Source organism: Biomphalaria glabrata, chromosome 8 (genome assembly GCF_947242115.1).
Source record: "Biomphalaria glabrata chromosome 8, xgBioGlab47.1, whole genome shotgun sequence".
Classification (NCBI taxonomy): domain Eukaryota; kingdom Metazoa; phylum Mollusca; class Gastropoda; family Planorbidae; genus Biomphalaria; species Biomphalaria glabrata.
In genome coordinates this window covers 16092753-16113636 of record NC_074718.1, presented here as the reverse complement: position 1 = coordinate 16113636, position 20884 = coordinate 16092753, and the positions used below count along the sequence as shown (strand labels likewise).

Genomic DNA, 20884 nt, shown 5'->3' with positions numbered 1-20884 from the left:
GACTCCCGAAGCCTTTCCCATGATTGGGTATAGCTGCAATCTTAAGGCAACAGAGGTTTTCCTTCTAAAGTCTAGAACTTATGAAAAGGCTATGCTCAAGGCATCAGACATTGTTATTATGTGTTTGTGATGTCCTGAGAATAAACATCTGTATCGTTGATTTTTTTTTAATGAAATATAGTAGGCCTATAGTAGGCCTATATATATGGCTCCATCTGTCTTGTGAGACAATGGATGCGCAAAGCTGAGTCACTGGCTTATGTAATATAAATTAATATTTACAGTAATATTTTCAACCCATATTACAAAGATGATTTAGGCCTACGTAAAAAAAAAAGCAAAATCTTCATGATTTAGATAATATAAATTAATAAGCCTATTAACAGTAATATTTTCAACCATTGGGGTGGTGGCTGAAAATACCTGTTTCAATCTTGTTTCTTTGGCAGTTGCTGCTTAGTAGGCCTATATCGAGTCGCCCCACCCGCTATTCTTTAATGCCAAATGCACTCATTAGCAGAAATTATAAAAAGGAGCGAGGATTAATCGCTTTCACTATATCGCCCCTCGCCTTTCCAGTCTAAGACATGATTTTTTAAAAAAATAGAATAGTCAAATATGGCGACAGAGTTTATGTAATTTCACATGAATTTATCATAATTTTTTAAAGAAAGACTGCTTTGGAAAATTTAGAATTCTTAAGAAATTGTTCAGTATAAGATTAACGATTGAGATGAGTGCTGAATAGAAATAATCTTTTCCTGGTCGCCTATTTCCATAGCACCCTTTTCTCAATCTGCTATTTTTCTAGTTAAATACATTTGTGACTATGGAATCTATCTAATTGGTCCACTTAATTTCTCTTCCACTCCCGAAAATTTTTGAGCTTGAATCATAGTTCTTTAACAAAACAAAGTTACAAACATGCCTATTGAACAAAATGTATCACTTACAAATGCGCTTTTTTTTTTTTAAATATTTATCGAATAATTTTTTTTTTCGGTGGCGATCCTCAAAGCCTTAATCTAAATATGTGGGGTATCTTCAAATCGTTTTATTTGTAATGTAGTAAGGGCCTATAAATTCATATTAGAATATTTTTTAAAACATTATTGAAAAGGTCATTTTTAATATGCTGAATATAATGAGCTGTAGATGTCAGGAGAATGCGTTTCTACAGTGAAGAATGCAACGGGGCTACGCCCCGAACCCCACTGATACATAATGAGCTGCAAATGTCAGGAGAGTGCGTTTCTACACTGAAAAAATGCAAGAAAACGCCCAATCCAAAGTTCTGGATACGCTAGTGATATAATATGACTGGTCAAGAGGTATTGGCTCAGGCTGATCTGAGGACTATCACTATCAGACTATCACCTCCATTGTCCCAGATTTGAACCCTTCAGATTAGGATTGGCTGCAAGTTAGGTAAGAATTTAATTTATAGCATATATAAATTATATTAGTGACAGATTTTTTTTATTTGTGTAATTTCTTAAACTATAATACAAAAAGAAAAAGTATTGGTTTGTACGATGGGCCGAAGGCGATTGCATGTATCGCCCCTCCCACCTGGTACAACCCTTTTTTTATTTAATATTTACTAATGATAAAATATGATATTAGAGTGTGGTGCGACATAATATAGGGCCTACAAATGGGTTCACATATCATTATGTATTATATAGATATTCAACTAATTTTGTTCACAAACTGTGATTTCTCCATAAAAATAGGACCGCCCCCCACTCAGAGGGCTAGAGTGGGGAGGGCAATACATGCAATCACCCCCTTACCCCACCGAATCGGCCAAAATACCTGGTCAAGGTCGTGTAAACTTGTATGAGATCAACATAGGTCAGTGCAACCTAACCCCCGACTCGAAAACTGGTCTAAAAAAAATTAAATTAATCTTAGATTCTAGAATCTAGATTCCATCATAGTTCATACCCAGAAAGAATTGTGTAAATTTTGGAGTTTCTTATTATTGTATATAATAATAGATCTAGATTATAATATATATTTGGATTATATAGTAATATACTTACTAGTCTGGATGATCTAGCTAGAATCTAGATCTAGACTCTAGTACTCATTATAATGATAGTATTAACTATTATTAGATCTAGTTACTAGTAGTAGATCTACTAAGGGTACTAAGTTAAAGTATGGCCATGGCACCTCTAAGAACTGTTGACTTAATTTCCCATTTTACTGGCAAAAGGGTGGTCTTTGACAAGTATTAAAAGTATCCTGCTGAAATCCCCAAAGCTTGAACTTAATGACTTACCAACATCTGATGTTCTTCCAGAAGAAGTCATGGAAGTTTTAAAAAATCTCTTCACTTATATTTAGTTTATAATGCTGGGACACCACCATCACTACACCCCTGTACAAAAAGGCGACACATTCAACTGCTCTATTAACTACCATGGCATTAATTTACTATCATTAACAATAAAAATTCATTGCTAAAATATTCCTTTACTGACTGCCCAATTCCCTAGTAAGCAATATAATGCTCTCTGAGAGTCAATGTGATTTACAGCTGGTAGAGGATATATTGGACACGATTTTCGTACATCATAATGTTAAAAAAACAACCACAGGTTTTCTTTTTCTTAAATTCTAGATATTTCAGATGGTGTACAATCTGATCAGCATTTATAACACTTGACAAGCCAGTTAAAGTGCTCCTAAGAAAATATTATTTAAATTTTTATCAGATCTTGGATACACGGTATATAAAATTATTTTCATTAAAAAAATATAGTAACAATTTACTTTTGATGATGATTCGATTTAATATAATATAACAACAAAACAAATACATATATCTATATTTTTTTTTTACTTTAGGACTGAGACTATTCGGCATGGTCATGTTTCTTATTAAACTAATTTTATTTTAAAAAAAGGTAACATTTACATAGGGTTTTGGCCACCTGCCATTTATTAATCTTATTGTATTTAGATCTAGAATCTAGATTTTATTCTATATATTTATATAGACTATAAAATGTTAAGCACATACATATGCTGAAGTTTCAATAATTTGTAGATCTAACTTTTAGATCTGGGACTTAATAGAAATAGAATTAGTCTTTACAGTAACATAAGTATACGTATCTAGATCTAAATCAGTAAATCTAGACCTGTCACCTGCTTGGTCGTGTGGTATGGGAGAGAAACTGGCTATAGGTCATGATGGTCAAATTGATGGTCATCGATGGATCCTAGTTCAAACCTTGCCCATTTCCATCCCTTGCCGTCTGCTGGAGGCATTGCCATGGGCAAATAATCTAACAATCTTCCTTTCTGAATAATGTCAGAAACTTATAAAACATTTTAAGTAGTTCTAAGATATGAACTGTCCTCAATCAATTAAATCAAAGTGTCTGACTCACTGTCTCTGCTTGAGAAAGTCAAATCAATTGTTCCTTGCTAGCCACACAAAACATTTATTAATCTAAATTCTTGACCACAGAAACTTAATATTATTTCCAAAATTCACCATTATTGATTCTTAAAGAGGTTCTTCATAAATGCTAATTAAAGTTCAACTGTTCACGTACATTAAATTAGTAAATTAACATTTGTCTTTTTAAAAGTTCTGATGCTCCCTATTCACAGATTATTATAAATACAGATCCAGAAATGAAGGCCAAAATCTACTTACACGGGGATGAGTCAGCTGATGGCAGTACCTTGCACTGTTCATTGTCATCAACTGTCATTATCTTCCTCATTCGCTACTGCCAGACTCATCAATTTGAGTTAGTCTTTGTCACTGACAGGAATTCATCCAATTGTTGTTCTTTAAAATTAAAGGTGATTCCTCAAAATATTTGTACTTAAATTACTTTTTATTACATATTTATGGGTTTTGGAAAATGATCAGCTTTTGGTTAATGGATTAACTAATTAGACAATGGTTTAAAATCTTTGTGAGGCTTGGGAAGTCTCTAAGCTGTTATCTTGAAAGCTCTGAATTGTTATAAAGAAAAAAACATGAAACAAAAGGTAACTAGCCCTCTCAACATGCTATGATCCAGATAGATAAATTAATGAAAACTTAACATTTGGGAGATCTGCACTTGTAGGGATGTGGAAGGAAGAATAAGACTGAACATAGTCATGTTATTTATTTCTGTACCAAAACAGAACAGGACATGGTTTTGAGATCTATTAGATTGTTATCAACTAAAATTTTGTTTTGAACTTCTTCATATGAAACAATTTATTTAAAATCTTTTCATAATTTCTTGTTGAGCTCCATATTGATGATCTTTTAATTTGATGATATTCAAATTGGTTTGTTAACTATCACTACTTTTGAATATTTTTCTAGTTGACAAATTGAAATTTAATTTATATTAAAATGTACTTAATCATTACAAGACCTCATGCTGCCACAGTTTAGAAATTTCATGCCCTACAGTTTAGAGAGTTAAAACTTATAAAGAAAAGTTCTGTAGCTTAAAAACTGTCCAGAAAAGGCTTTACATGGGTGTGCAAGGTCATTTAACTCAGTATTATTTCTTGTTCATTTCTTTTTTACTTAACATTCATTTAAAGCTAATTTCAATTTTTTTTTTAGTTTTCAATACAGTTGAGAGCTATTAAGAAATACGCTGCTAAGTAATTTGAAATGGATTAAATATTTAGTTCACGTGTAGCCATGTTTAAACTAAGGGTGCACCGGATAGTACTTTTTGATATTCGGTCAGAGCCAGATATGACCGGATAGTAAAATTTGATATTCGGCCGGAGCCGAATACCTACATGACTCAAAACTTTGCAAATCTTCTAAATAACATCCATATTTTTTTTTTCTTTTATTTACCTTCTTGCTTTAAACTCTATTACTGATTGATAAATTAAAATTAAAAGCATTTTATAACAGATATGCTTATCGTAAACTAATCTTTGTAACATGAGATAGTGTGTGTTTATATATGAGGCCACCAATTGTAAAGTAGTATGTGGTATGACCCATGTAGTATATATAAACTTATATGTAACTAATGTAAATCTTTCAAAGGTAAAGTGCAATCTTGGTTTTAAAGTGTAAATCTCTCCAAGGTTAAGTACAATCTATTTGCGACTAGGCACAGTGTATCTTTTCTCCAGTACTTTTAAAAGTTCAATAAATCCAGATTTCTTAACTACTTGGTAAAGTTCCATGTCAGTTGCAATCATCTTTGCTATGGCCAAGTGAATGGATTTAGCACTATCACTATTAATATCCCACAATTTAGCTTTTCTAAGACCTCTTTAATCCCTGGTTGCTGCTTGTGTGTGAGGCTTGACGAATCACTGGAGCTCGTATACGTAGTGGCACATTTTCTTGAATAAGTCTGAGTGTTTCGAGTGTAGATGATTATCATAGTGGTGGTTGAGAAGTCTTTAGCTTTGCCTGGTTTACCACGTGATAGTTCTATTTTACAAGCATTGCAAACTGCTTTAGAGATGTCCATTTTTTTGACATTAAAGTAATGCCATATAAGTAATGACTTTTTATCAGCCATTATTATTGATGTCCAATTTACTAAAGGTCCTTACAACCCACTTTTATACCCGTGGCTTGTGTAACAAAATACTTGTAGGGGTGTGTCCTGTAGTTCAGCACCCTAATTGACATTTCTCTCCAAGTAAACAAACTTAGTGTCATTATCTAGTGACCTCTAGACAGAGTCAATATGTCTTAGCAATTTGCGTTAATCCATTCTGGCTTAAGAATGGTCAATGTTTATCAATACATTAATTGTCATGGATTAAACAAGCAAGAAGTTAGGGGTGTTGAGTCTTTTGAGCCCTCCTTTAAAGATACCTCTGGTCAGTGTCTTCTATGCTAATATACACAGATCCTTTCTATTTGTATCTACATTAAAATTAGTTCCTAGCTTACTAAGCTATTAAATATATATTTATTATTAATAATATACTCTTGGTTTTAGGGTTGCAAAAAATCATTTTTTGTACGTGTGTTTTTTTCCAACCTCATAATTGACATTTACCTCCAAGTTAGCAATCTTAGTAACATTGTAGAGGTTTGTCTTGTAGTCCAGCCCCCTAATTGAGACTTAAAGTAAACAAACTTATTACCCGGTCAACAGTATAAAAGGTGTGGCTTGTGGTCCAGACCCTTGATTGACAACCTATCTCCAAATAAACAAACTGATACAAGGTTAACCTTTTAGAGGTATGGCTTGTAGTCCAGCCCCCTAATAAAAATTCTTCTCCAAGTAAACAAACTCACATCCCTCATAAGATGTGACCTCTTGACTGTGTTAACATGTCTATCTGTGAACTCAATGTTGTGGACTAAACAATCAAAAGGGGGTTGGGGTTGCTCATCTCTACCTCTGGAGATATACCTGTACATCTAGACAGATTATCAGCGTGGCGTAGTTAAGGAATATTACATGTTTACTAGACCACTCAAAGGTCAAGACAAGCTTTTAAAATGTGCCAGACATCGCTGCTATGTATGTAATCCAAATTTATAATGTAAAGTTTATTTCTATTTAGATTAACACGCCTTGTCTTTGTACTAAAAGATATTGGTGCATAGTCATAGTTTTAAAAGCAAATTCTTTTATTTGAAACACAAACGTCAATGGATTTCAGAACTGACATTACTAAATCATGTCCACTTATGAATATTGGTATATTTTTATTGACGTGGAGATTTAGTTTGAAGACATTCAACAATTTCCTTCATTGAGTATTAAACTTCTTGTAGGACATCGTTTATCAGCGTCGACTACCTTTATATTGTTTGCCTTTCACCTGTGTTGTTTTAATATTTAAGTGTTACCTCCATTTGGCCTATCTGGAAAAGACTTAGCGTAGAGGTGTCTACAATATTAATAAAAAAATATAGGTACTACGCTGTAGTTTTTACTATCTGGTTTACTATTCGGCAGTGATATTTGGCCGAAGCCAAATATTGCAGAATAGTGAAAAATGACAGAATATTCGTCAGAAGCCAAAGCCGGAGTGACTATCCAGTGCACCCCTAGTTTAAACAATATACAAGTTTTTTTTTATTTAAAAAAAAGCCAAACAATAAAATGAAGTATGATTTAATAAGGTTTAATTGCACTTTAAAAACAGTAGTTTCAACATTTCTCAGTGTCTACTGATCTTTAGATACAATTTTCTTAAAGCACTTTTCTTTAAAGCAATATTTTAACCATTTTTTTCCCCAGTGTCTTACAGACTTAAAGATACAGTTTTCTCCATGGTCTGATGTGCCCTCACTGGTACAGAATGTACAGTTACCCTCTCTCTACCAGCCACACATGTCACTGGTTAGATCTGGTCTATGTGTACTACTCCGCCACATAGTCCAAGAGGCAGACAAAACGTTCCCTGAGCTCAAACTGATTGATGTTCTGGTAATTGTTACATGTATTTACTTTATATTTAGTTCTTGTCTGCCAACCAGAACTTAGTCATGATTCAGTTCTTTTTTGCCAGCTAGAACCTAGTCAAGATGGAGTTCCTGTCTGCCAACCAGAACTAAGTTGCGATGTAGTTCTTATTTGCTAATCTACCAGAACTTAGCCATGATATAAGGGGGCTTATGACGACTATATACATGCTACAGCATGGGACAATTACAATACTGAATAAGGCAATGATTCTGATTGAGAAGAAGAAGATAAAGTGAATCTTAAATCATCTCTAGATTTTTCACTTGAGCAACCAGGATTAGCGCCATATTTAGGATTTACGTCACATATTATGAATGCTTTTATCTTATTGACTGATTTTACGCCTTGAAGCTTTTGTAAAGAATTATATTTACTGTCAAGGGGCGGACTGGGCTTCATAGCCTTAGTTGGCAGCAATTCCATGAGATGGAAACTGCGAAATAAAACCTACAGCCATCTGCTGTCCACAGCTGTCTCAGACTACTGAGCCACTGTGGTTGACATTTGGCCTAAAGAGTGGTTTTGGTCTGTGCAATCCACATTGCACTATAAAAATACATGGCGTGGCTGGATGCCTAACTGCAGTGTTTCATAAACTACTGGAATAATTAACTAGTAGGTCACCACATGAATTAAACTCTCTAAAAAAATAAGCAAAGTGATCTGCTAAATTCTCAGAATGTGCAAAGTGTTCCATTAAAGAAAAAGTTTGGGAAACACAGCTAGACAGTGTTTATGGTGTTGTACAATTAGAAAGATGGAAACTTTAAGGGCCAGCTTTAAATATGTTTAAAAAAAAAAAGAGAAAAAAATCTGAGTAAATGCAATTCTTTGGACTAGCTACACTTATAAGTGATTCTCAGCACTGGTTATTGTTTTGTTTATTATTCCAGCTGATGTCTTTGAATTAACAACTAAGCTACTTGTTTGTTTATTTCTAAAGTACAAGCTGTGCATAGTATTCACATTTCTGTCAGGAAGTACAAGTTTTAGGAATTCTAATCAGCGAGAAATAACTGTGACATTCATGTTCACTTAAGTAGGCTGGCAAACAATTTACTATTTGATGAACTCAATTGATTTCATACACTTATAAATAACCTGTATCTACTGGCATGACTTGCTATTTGATGCTGATATACTACTTGATGATTTAAAAACCAATTCAGTGACATGAAGGGACAATACAATGATCACCATTTTCATTTTGTTTTTCTCTATCCCTCCCCCCACCCTCCCCTCTTCTCTTCCATTAGAACAATAGATTTTCAGATTTATAGATCAAATGTTGACTCTTTATTTTTTTCCCACAGGGTTTCCGAGAAGGGAGCATGAAGATGTGTGCTGAGGTAATTTATAGTAATTTAGATATTTGGTGCTATTTTAACTCACTAGTGAAAGCTCTGCAATAGCAAAATAGAACCTTAAAGAGATTAATCTTAATCTTTTATCATTGCACATTTATGCTATTTTCTTATAAGTAATAAATAAACCTTTTTTTTTTCCTCAAATGTTAAAGAATTATTAAGTTTATTGTATATGATTGAAGGTATCTGGCTGGACTAAGCTCTGTGAAGTGGATCTGGCACAGTCTATTTTAGAACTGATCAACTCAACCAAGTAAGACATTGTGTGGTTGTAAATACCAAAAATATCCTCACTTAAGAGTAGTTAAAATTTCTCTTTTCAAATTTTGTCTTTTCATATACAGATTTAATTATATAACCATATTTGCTTGTTTTACAGAGATGCCAAAGATTTAAAAAATCAAAAACTACCACTGTCCTGCCATTTCCTGAAGCTGGAATCTCACTTTCATAAAAAGTGTCGAGTTCACAATGATAACAGACAACGCAGGGCTGAATTAAATAGAATAAAAAAGAGTTTGATTCAGTGCATAAAGAAAGGTTTGAATCTGAAGAGATTAGAAAATGAATTTTATTCTTGTGAAGATTGTACAGCGCTAAGTCCAGTCAATAAAACTATTGGCAACCGAATAAGTGATGAGGTTAATGATAGAACTAATGCTGAGTTTAATGATAGGACTGATGCTGAGACTAATGACACCCAAAGAGGTTTCAATGTAAACAATTCAAATTTTTTGCCTCATCTTGCAAAAGTGGCTCTCAAAGTGACCACAGATAACTCTGGTGTGATATTAGAGCAAGCTGTTCATTTGAAGCATGGAATTCGTAGAGTGAGAATCAAGAAACAATTAGGTGACATTAGAGCTGTCAAGAAAGAAAAAAAAATTTCTGATCGAGCTTCCTGCAATCTCTCTGATGGAAAAGATTGTAAAGACATACAAATTCAACATCACAATGGAGACACTGAAAATTCCTGTTTTGATTTAACTTCAGACATTTGTAACTTGTTGGAGGCACTTACAGTTCAAGATGTTGAGTATGTTCATACTTACACAGAGGGTATAGAGATGACATTAGCTGACCTCATCCTCTTTGTTTATTTCTACTGTCTTTTGGTGAGCGCTTGGTTTGCTTTTCATTATTTCATTGTACTAGGACAACTTTGACTGAAACATTGTTTTGAGGTATCTCTTTCTCTGTGCTATCACAAAACACTTAAGTTGTAAATGGAACACCTGCAATAAAAAAGTTCTAATAATAAAAATAAGAATATGTCTCAGAATTGTTACATATCAGCTTCTGTAGCAGTTTATACCAATCATTTTAACTGCATCACACTTTATTAGTTTTCAGCTTATTAATGTACTCAAAGCAATTGAACCTTTGGAAATCAGTTTATGATATTTTTATGTAAATTGAGTTAAAACAAGATTCCTCTAGTTTAAAACAAATCGAACATGAAAAAATTTTTTTTTCTGATATTGCTTTATTTCAAGCTAAATTTTTTGTACTTAAAAGTTTACACAAATTTTACCTTTGGTTGTGTGGCCATATAGCATTTAAAAAAAAGCTTTATAGATGTTACAACATTGGGCGTGGTTTTCTTTTGACTAAATAATAGAGACCTGTTAGTGTGTCGTTGTTTTTTCAACTAATTTATATCCTACATCTATTTTAGTCATTAACATACTTAATTTTTCTATTCCTAGTTATTTGAATGAAGCTATGCTAATATAGTCTCAAATATGTTTTCAAAATATTAACATTTGAATATTACAATTTAATTAAAAATGAATAATTAGACATAATAACTATAACATATGAGTATCTTAAGAGTGTGAGGAATTTTAAACAATCTTTCAATTGTAGTTTTCATTTTTTTGCAGTGAAACACTGCTGCATTCATCCTTATCTTTGGAATCGAAGACATTGCCATTATTATTGTTAAAAATATTAACATTTTACAATTTACATATAATTTCTATATTATTATTTAGTGTGTTAAAAATTTGAGGAATGTTTGAATATTGAATATTGCAGTCAATTATATGAGTAAGAGCTAGATTATTGAGTTCAATTTTTGTTTCAAGAATGCCTACATTATTTCATTTCCTACTCTCATATTAATATATAAACCAAACTATATTTATTTACCTGCCTTGAACTGTCTCAATTTTCAAAATATTGAGTGTTCAATAATATAAAAAAAACTACTTATTATTCATCATCAAATCAAAGAGTTCAATCAGCACTTTAAAATATTTTCAAAATAAGAAACATTGTGTTTAACTTTGATCAATGTTATGTGGTTTGCCTTTACCTAGATTTCAATGTATGAAATCCTATTTTTAATAAAACTTATAGGCAATTCATGGCATTTCAATTAAAAAAAAAAGAAAATTTAGAAAACAAGTCAAAATATTTGTTAAATATGTATTATGTGATATCTTTGAAATCAGAAAATATAAAAAAAAATATAACCCATTTTTAATGAAATTAAAATTTTATTTATTTATTATTATAAATGTCATTTGACCTATGCTTCTCTTATTTAGTCTTCATTCATAAGGTCTTAAACTTCTGATATATTAATATTACAATAATTGTATAATTATGACAACCAGGAAGCCCTAGACTTCAACAGCTCTAATCTTGGACACTATGTGCCTGCTATCATGTCATGGTTGACCCACATGTCCACCCTATCTACCATTGTCGGTGTTAGTGAAAGTTTGGGCTGGGAGGTTGGACGCTTGGTGACACATCCATCAACTGCAGGAGCTGATGAGATGTTTGTACTGGCAGTGGAAAGTACGTCTGCTGTTGATGATGATGAAATGGAGTTAAGGTTAGACAAACAGCAGACTGTTTTATCTTCTTTCTGTTCACTTTATGGCCTGCTTGTTGCTGCTGTAATGTCTTGCTGGGGTCTCCTGGAGGAATAAAAGTGAAGTGATACTTTCCTCAAGAAACACAGAAAACACTTTACAATGGGGCTACATTTCAATGATCCATCTGTGTAATTGGGACTCCACTGAAAAATATTTTAAATTCATTTTTATAATACCTCTTTTCAAGTCACTCCTTTATGGAATCTCGGCAAAGGGTGAGTGGACCCTATTCTCGAAAATGGCTCTAACAATTTTCCTAGAAATTTGATAGTTGATGTATATCGTTGTAAAAGAATTACTAGCTTGTTGGCCACACTGGGAAAACTCTGGTTTGACTATTATAATTTTAAAAAGTTTAAAACGAAAATAATTTAATTTGGCTAGAGAACTAGAAAATATTTATAATCAACAGTCTCTACATCTTCAAATCTTGGGTATATTCATTGAAGAGTTTCATAAATTAATGTTCAGGAACCATTCTCTAGGTCTAGATCTAAAGGGCTATCATTAGAATATTTTGAAGTCTTGTAGATTTAATTCTTAAAGTAACCAGAATGTTTTCTTGGGCTGGGGAGATGTAACAAAAACATTGATTAGTTAGAGCAAAATACTTGCTGTATAAGATGAAGAAAGGAGGTATTGTCATTTTTTACAAAGTATTTTGTATATTTGTCTTGTAGATATGCCTGTTCTAATAGTGGCAGTACCCTATTTGAAGTAGCTTCCTCTTCAATTCTCACTCATTCACTATTGCATGGGCATAGCCAGGGGGGGGTTTTTGGGGTTCAAACCCCCCCCGAAATGAAATCCCCCCCCCCCACCCCCGAAGGGGGGAGTCAGAATTTAGTGACTGATTTTTTGCTTTGATTTTGTTTATTTTAGTTGAGATTTTAATACTAAACCATCACTTGCCCCAGCAGAACCAAAGGGATTTTGAGTTTAAAACCCCTTACCAGGGGGTTTTGAGTTTAAAACCCCCTACCAGGGAGGTTCGAGTTTAAAAACCCCTACCGGGGGGGGGGGGGGGTTCGAGTTTAAAACCCCTACCAGAGGGGTTCGAGTTTGAGGATAAAAAATACATCTTCAGTGTAAGAAAAAAAAAAGCAAAGTACGCACTCAAAATGTTATGAGCGTTGCCAAAAGGGGTTTTGAGTTTAAACCCCCATTCAGAGGGGTTTGATGCTAAAAGTACCTCTTCAATATAAAAAAAAGCAAATTACACACTAAAATTATTTGAGCGTAGCCAATCCAATCGGGGGTTTTGAGTTTAAACCCCTCTTCTACAGAAGGCTTTTTTTTTAAAGTTTAAAGCCCCTCCAGATGATTTTGAGTTTAAGATCCCCCTAAAGAGCATTTTGAGGTGGAAAACCCCCAACAGATGATTTTGACAATAAAACTTCTCTTTTCTAAAGCAAACTACAGTCACTTAATTCCAAGAGCGTATTCAAGAGAGGTTACACATTTTTACCAGTGGCTGGGCTCCATTAATAAACTGCAGTGAATAGCCATCTGCCGAAATTGAAAAACACTAAATGTGGCTCAACAAAGATGGCTAAGACAGATTTTTGGAGTCAGTTATAGAGATCGGGTCTAAATCAAGGAAATCCTATGCCGAACTGGGAGTCGACCCCTTAGTAAGATTGTGCGAGAGCGACGCATGAGGTTTGCTGGACATGTTCTCCGACAAAATGAATTGCGCATAAGAAGAGTTGCAATGAGATCCTAGTACAATTTAGCGCCACACTTTCATGGAGGTCTTCAGAGCAGGTGGGAAGAGGCTTCAGACATTGGCAGTGACAGATTTTTGTCGCCAAATACGCCGAACGGCGCGGGAGGGTCTAAGTCAGTAAGAATATCATATTAGGTTTTTGAAATAACTGTAGATACCTCAGAATATGCATTTTGTTAGCTTTCAATACAGGAAATAGTGCATAGCCCCGCGCTCGGGGAGCTCCCGGCGCTCCCCAGACCCCCTTGCTAGCAAGCACGGGGAGTTTACAATTTTTTCACTAACTCCAGAAAGTACCTATTTTAGAGTAGAAAGAATGAAGGGTCAGACGCCACTCATTCATGGAGGTCCTCATGGCGGGTGGGATGAGGCTTCAGACATTACCAGTGACAGATTTTTATGGAAACAGCTTGACGTCAAATGCTCCGAACGGCGCGTGAGGATCTAAGTCAGTAAGAATAGCACATTAGGTTTTTGAAATAAAACTTTTCAATAGCAGGAAAATGCATTGTAGATACCTCAGAATATGCATTTTGTTGGCTTTCAATACCAGAAATAGTGCTTGGCGGCGGGGTTACAATTTTTTACTAACTCATGGAAGAACCTATTCTAGGGCACAATAAACGTCTTCCGAAAGAATGAAGGATCAGAATGTAATAAAGATTATGTACACACACACACATAAAGACATATACTTTTTTTTCCGTGGGGGTGGGGGTCGGGGGGGGGGGGGGGGAGAAAAAAATCCCCCCCCCCCTCCCCCCCCCCCCCCGAAAAAAAATCCTGGCTACGCCCATGCACTATTGTATTGATATTTAGACTTGGTACATTGATCTACTACATTCATTGCTAAGAGAATATTATTAGCTGCTTCTTCAGAGTCTGCATCATCCTGAAGCTTTTTCTTGTTAGAGTAGTCTTTTGTATTTTGTTCTATTTTTCTTTACATCTTAATGCATTGTTTCCTTTTAATTGTCTATCTTTAGCTCTCATCTCATTTGACCAAAGAAGATTTGTTGTAATTTGCACACTGCCTAGATATGAGTATTCTACTCATTAAGTTTTTTTTAAAGCATTCATACACAAAATTCTATTTTGAGACTTGTTAAAAAATAGACGTTTATTTGTTTCTTAAGACAGCAGTTCACCAGAGAAAGTGTTCTGCCTGCATGTTCATTACTTATCTACTAATTAGATTTGAACTCAAAGTAAACGTTGATACACATGAACTCAACCACTGTACACCCATAAAACTTTAATGTTTTTCTAATAAATTTACTCTAAGCATTATTAATATTTAATTTGTTTAGAAAAAAATGGAATAAAAAAAGATACAACCCTCGGGGACCATGATATTATATCTTTGTTATCTTTTTTGGCCATATTAGTTAGGGGGAAGAAACAATCTTTACATTGTCATCACTGTTTGAAATGGGGCATGTTTGCAAAACTTTTCATATAGCAACAATAAGTGAGGGGAAAAAATACATAGAATCTTAATAATTAGCCAAGATAGATAGTTAGATAGAGTTGATTGACTTAATCAAAGTATATTAATGCATCTTTGCATAGTGCATATGTCAACATTTTTATGCTTGACTTATTGCAGTCGATGTGCTAAAATGAAACATCGAGCCCTCAAATCAGATATTGCTGATATTCTGACCAAATTAAAGGTATTATTTCCATTAATAATAGACTGTTAAAAAAGTATTAAAGAGCTTAAAAATTTTAATATGAAGTGTGTAATTAAAATATTTGTGTCTATTTTAGTAACTAAGGCAACAATGTTTGTTTTGTCAGTTAACTAATTTTATATCTTCCGCAGGACAGTAATGTTACACCATTGAGGGGAGATCATCCCTGTGGAGATCAAGTGCATTTAAATTGGTCCTGTCTGCCAGCAGATGTCCACCCTAAAGAAGGTTTTCACTCACTTTTATATGCTGAATAAAACTTTACTAAGGGATTTTTTTTTTCTTAAAATTAGTCAAAGGCTTAGTTACAACAATGTGTTACAATGTTTCTTAGCTGTTGTTACTCTTGATGTCATTCCTAATATTATTTATCTGCAGTTACCCTTGATGTGTTTTTAAATGTTTCTTAGCTGTTGTTACTAATGCGGTCATTCCAATTGTTTCATTTACTCAGTCTGTCTCACAGGTTATAGAATGATGAACCTCTGAAAAATAAAATATTTTAGGGACATTTTGAATGCTATTTACTTGTCAGGTGATGTTCCCGAGAGCAGAATGTTTCGAAAATGTGAACAGTTGGAGAATCTAGCTACAGCTGTACAGGCTCTGGCCAAACCAGGAGACATACTGATAGACTTTTGCAGTGGTGGTGTAAGTTGCACTGGATTTTACCAGTTGTCAAGCTCAAACCCTTTTTTTTTACTCAAGTCATGACAGTGAGTAAATATCACTTTCAGTAAGCAACAAGAAGTACTAACATCAGTAGAAAACATCAAGTAAAAAAAAAACCCATCAAGTATTAAACATCACATACTAAACATTGGTAGAAAACATCAAGTTCTAAACGTCAGTAGAAAACATCATTAGGTATCATTAAGGAGAGTTATTATTTTACAATTCCTTTTATCAACTTGCTAAGTCTTCATGGGCTCAAAAAACAAAAACCTGAAACTGCATGGTCACGGATCTCGAAAACGGCTATAATGATTTTCCTAGAAATTTGAAAGTTTATGTATATCTTTGAGAAACGAATTATTAGCGATTGGCCATACAGGGAATACTCGTTTTACTGTTTAAATTTTTCAAAATATTTCTTAAAATTTGGTTTGGAGGCTTAGACAATCTATATCATGAACAGCATACGCTAGTGGGTACCCTGCATGTATTCATTAAAAGAGTTCAATAAATAAATAGATTTCTAGAACATTTTTGCACACTGTCTTCTAAGTCCTTATCTCTAGGCCTATCACCATCCTAGAAGCTTCCATCCCAGTGTTTCCCAAATGTTTTCCTTAATGGAACACTTTGCACATTGAGTATTTAGCTGAACACTTAGCTTATTTTTTAAAGAGATGAATTCACATGGTGGCCTATTAGTTAATTATTCCTGTAGTTCGTGGAACACCTATTCAGCTATGTGGAACATTAGCGTTCAGCAAAACACAGTTTGGGAAACACCATATATCTAGATCCAGTATTTTAGACTAGACTACTGACTTTTAAAGTTGCCATGTCTGGATTTGTATCACCAAACCACAATTTTATATACTGGTACTAGATTTATACATGAGCTAAACCAGGATTTTTTTTTTTAGGGTAGAGGGGGAATGGGGCATGGTAAAAATGTTTCCTTTTTTTAAATTTATTATACATTTAGTTTTAAGGATGAAGTAATCAGATTAGATATAGAAAGAAAAAACATTATTCAGAAAAAATAGCTTTAAACACTTTAACAGTTAATGTATAAGATGGTTGATGTATTTAAATAAGTATTTTGTCTCTTTCAGGGTCACCTTGGTATTCTGATGGCTTACCTTCTGCAAGAGTGTAATGTCTTTTTGGTGGAAAATAAAGAGGAATCACTGCTTAAAGCTTGCTCTAGGATTACTTCCCTTGGACTTCAAAATGTCACACTTTACCAGGTAGAAGCAATTAGTAATATATATAGAGTATAACATTATTGACTTTTTAGGAAACAGAAGTTGACTTTATAACTATTTTCACAAGGATATGTTGAGGTCTAGCAAGAAGTTGATCTTGTTGATTACTTTTTTATTTCCTATAGTAATGTCTAGCACACCTAGAATTATGTCAGATAATTATTGAACTTAAGAACTAGTATGCTATCACTTACTTCCCTTGCTTAGTGTTCAAGTCATCCCAACTTTGTAATTTTCCTTAGTGCAATTTGGATTATTTCATTGGAAAGTTTGATGTGGGCACTTCTCTGCATGCTTGTGGATCAGCAACAGACATGGTTCTACAACTCTGTCAAGACGCTCAGGCATCTTTTGTGGTATGCCCTTGTTGTTATGGCAGCATCCAGAAAACCCACTTAATGAGCTACCCTCGTAGTCAGCTGTTTATACAACATGCTGTGACTTATAAGGTAAATATACAATTAATAGTATTTACTGTCAAAGCAAAGGACTATTCAAATTCCAAATATGAATAACTTTGTAATAGTTGAGTAGCACCTTACCTAACAAAATATCCATTTGTTACTTTAAAGCAGGCTAAAAAATAATTTTGTTCTGATTTAATAGTTTAAAAAAAAAATTGTTTAAACAAAAAAGGTTGAATTTTGGAATATTTTCTTTGTGGTAAGATTTATTGTTGGACAGTATAGTTTTTGGATGTTGCTAATTTATAACATTTTCTTTCTAAAACTGAAGTCCATGGGTCAGATAAGGTAATTATCACTTGTTTATTTGGTCAATAGTTGAGAGTTATGTGACCAGAACATATAAATGTCAGTAACTTAATCAACTGGCTTGACTCAGGGATAGGCTAAAAAATTTTAAACAGCCTGTATCAGAATTTGACTTTGTCCCCAAAACTCTGTTACTAAATCATGACTCTAACTTCTGTAGTTCACGACCCAATTTGTCATGTTGTTTCTTCTTCTTCATTCTTATTATATTTTGGAGGGTTCAGTTGAACTGCACAGTGCTTTCCAGATCTGGCAGCTCTCCATATGTTGTTTTTTTGTCTTTAGGGGGGTTTTGGGGACAGTGTTAAGACGTCGGGATAAAATATGCAGCTCTGAAGGACATGGTGGGCATTCACTGGTAATGATCCAGTAGGAAAAATCTCACTAGTCCCTATTTTTAGCTTCTGTAACATGTTTTGTTTCTTTCTGTTGTGTCTGGTTCTGGCCTTGTTGGGATTGCTTGTAACAGGCATAGTTTTTTTTTTAACTTTGGGTGAGAGCTGATCTATTTCTCATTTATTCTACTCATGTTGGGATGTACACATGACCCAATCTTTCCCAGCCTTGTGTGTTGTACAAACCCTCTTAGAAAAGAGATACAAGTTTCAGCTCTTTACACATTTACCTAGTTACTAACACAACAATATAATGTGACACTGAGTATGGAGACACTGATCTTACTAACACAGCAACATAATGTGACACTGAGTATGGAGACACTGATCTTACTAACACAGCAACATAATGTGACACTGAGCATGGAGACACTGATCTTACTAACACAGCAACATAATGTGACACTGAGCATGGAGACACTGGTCTTACTAACAGAGCAACATAATGTGACACTGAGCATGGAGACACTGATCTTACTAACACAGCAATATAATGTGACACTGAGCATGGAGACACTGATCTTACTAGCACAGCAATATAATGTGACACTGAGCATGGATTCACACCTGCGTTACATTGGCTCTTGAGATATTGCTTCTTATGCTTGTACATCAAAACTAATTTAGTTCAAAGGTCTAGCATTATGTCTTTTTTTTTCCTAGGAGTATCTGACACTGGGTCATGCTGCTGATCAGACAGAACACAACATTACTATAAAAGAGAGAGGTAGGATAGAAAGTTTGTTTTTTTTTTTAAAGAAAAAAACAAAATTAAGAAATAGAATGAAAGCATGATTTTGAAAGTCTTTGAGAGTAAATGCCTTGCTTACTGAAAAGGCTTCCCCAGCCCTCACTGGCAGCAGTCTTTGGCCATAGTTTTTGTTGACCCCCAAGCAGAGGTGAATATGTCACAACTATTTGGCCTTAGTTTTTGTTGACCCCCAAGCAGAGGTGAATATGTCACATATATTTGGCCTTAGTTTTTGTTGACCCCCAAGCAGAGATGAATATGTCACATCTATTTGGCCTTAGTTTTTGTTGACCCCAAGCAGAGGTGAATATGTCACAACTATTTGGCCTTAGACCATGTGGTCTTCAGCCAAGCGATGCCCACAAATGTTTTCCTATTTGTCTATCCAGATGATAAATCAACAAGCATGTCAGGGCTTATTGTAGTTTAATGAAGTACTACATTTGTTAAAAAGTTAACCTTCATTTTGAGAGGTCAAGGTCTATGGGCCAGGTGTTGATACTAAATGTGTTATGCTGCCAGCACAAAAGTGATCACTGACTTTTTGACAATTTAAAAACTTTCCCAATGCTTTCTAAGCACTCACATTTAAAGTTATCAGAGATAAAACTTGTCATTTAGGCTTCAAAGACATTGTTTTGGTATTTATTATCTAATTTTTTTGCCATTTATAATTTACAAAAACATTTTAGGTTCTTGTTTGTATAAAATTCAAGAACTTCAGATGAAGTAAAGAAAGTGGAGGTAACTTTGTTCAACTCTGCTTGAGTTGTCTGGTATGAGAAGGAGCTCATTATTTCTAGTTAAACTCAAAATGTGCAGTTGTTGTTTTTTACTTAGACATTATTTTGCAGCCTAGGCAACAGTACAGAATTGTTACTTTAGACAATTTATTTATTAGCAATGACCATTCTAATCAAAGAACACTTTTTAACACTCATTTCACTTTTCTCAAGCTATACAAGTTCTCTCTCCCCCCCCCTTTTTTTTTTTGCCAAGGATTGACCTATGTAACTTTAAGTGCATTTTAATTTGTTTATATTCAATACAATGCAAGGTCACCTCTGTATGGATTTGATAGACACAGACAGGCTTCAGTATGCTCAGCAGATGGGATACGTTGTGACCCTGACCTCACTTCAACCGCTCTCCTGTACACCTAAGAATAACTTACTGATAGGCAAACCTAATGACTAGGAAAATACAATTCTCATAAGTGAATGTTCAATGCCAAGAAATCAACAAAGAACTGAATTTTGTTAGCTCTATTTTATTAACTAATTACTGTTAGTTTTTACATATTAGAAAACTTTGTTGACTTGAATGGTATTCAGAATACAAGTGATGTGGATAATGCAGTATTAAGAGGGGGGGGGAAAACTTCTTGCTTTTTCCATCATCTGTCTAAATCTGTTTTGTAATTTGATTTTTTAACAAAATATACCCCCCCCCCCCCTTTCCGCATCTATTTAAAAAAAAAACAACTTTTGCTCAGCACACATCTGCCATGTATGGTATTGATGTCAGCTCTTTACTCTTGAATTAAGGAAACTGCTTTTGAAAAAACATCAGTTCTACTCTTCTTCCAGTATCAGTTTGACAAAGATTGTATGAACTCACTGTCTGGTCAAAAGTAGGGACCTTGTTCTCCTACACTTTCAGAGCAAGTTGAAACTTCGCACAATTAGTCATTGGCATAGAAATGGCATGAATCAATACAAAAAATTAACCAATTTTTAGTCCTTTACTGGAGTTCTTTCCATTAGATAAGCATTTGTGTTTTAAATTGATATTGTGTATATAGTTTTGTATTATTTTGTTTTATAATTTTAAATTGATATCTGACAGTTGTTTTTTTTTATCACGCTTCAATAAAATGTTCACACGGGTACACAC

The 20884-nt window shown here is 34.0% G+C and overlaps 1 protein-coding gene across 4 annotated transcripts; it reads left to right on the top strand.

Moving 5' to 3' along the window:
- The first annotated feature begins 1846 nt into the window (after positions 1-1846).
- LOC106053621 (glutathione S-transferase C-terminal domain-containing protein-like) lies at positions 1847-20879 on the top strand. 4 transcript variants are annotated; one of them, XM_056037157.1, is made up of 16 exons: positions 1847-1964; positions 2633-2740; positions 2860-2918; positions 3634-3831; positions 7218-7406; positions 8759-8794; positions 8995-9065; positions 9192-9927; positions 11437-11660; positions 15042-15108; positions 15261-15357; positions 15665-15780; positions 16917-17051; positions 17312-17518; positions 18901-18964; positions 20046-20879. In XM_056037157.1, the coding sequence occupies exons 4-16, from the start codon at positions 3658-3660 to the stop codon at positions 20183-20185; spliced, it is 2256 nt and encodes a 751-aa protein (XP_055893132.1). In that variant the 5' UTR covers positions 1847-1964; positions 2633-2740; positions 2860-2918; positions 3634-3657; the 3' UTR covers positions 20186-20879. The 4 variants fall into 4 exon arrangements, with proteins under 4 accessions (XP_055893132.1, XP_055893134.1, XP_055893135.1 ...); XM_056037159.1 differs by lacking the exon at positions 2860-2918; XM_056037158.1 differs by lacking the exon at positions 2633-2740 and having other exon boundaries at positions 1863-1964.
- The last annotated feature ends 5 nt before the right edge of the window (positions 20880-20884 follow it).

Bases quoted from the DNA above. Each gene is read 5' to 3' on its own strand.
- LOC106053621 (XM_056037159.1), top strand. From the start codon at position 3,658: ATGAAGGCCAAAATCTACTTACACGGGGATGAGTCAGCTGATGGCAGT. The intron at 9,928-11,436 runs GTGAGCGCTTGG...TATGACAACCAG, and splicing joins TTTATTTCTACTGTCTTTTG to GAAGCCCTAGACTTCAACAG. The intron at 17,519-18,900 runs GTAAATATACAA...TTTTTTTCCTAG, and splicing joins AACATGCTGTGACTTATAAG to GAGTATCTGACACTGGGTCA.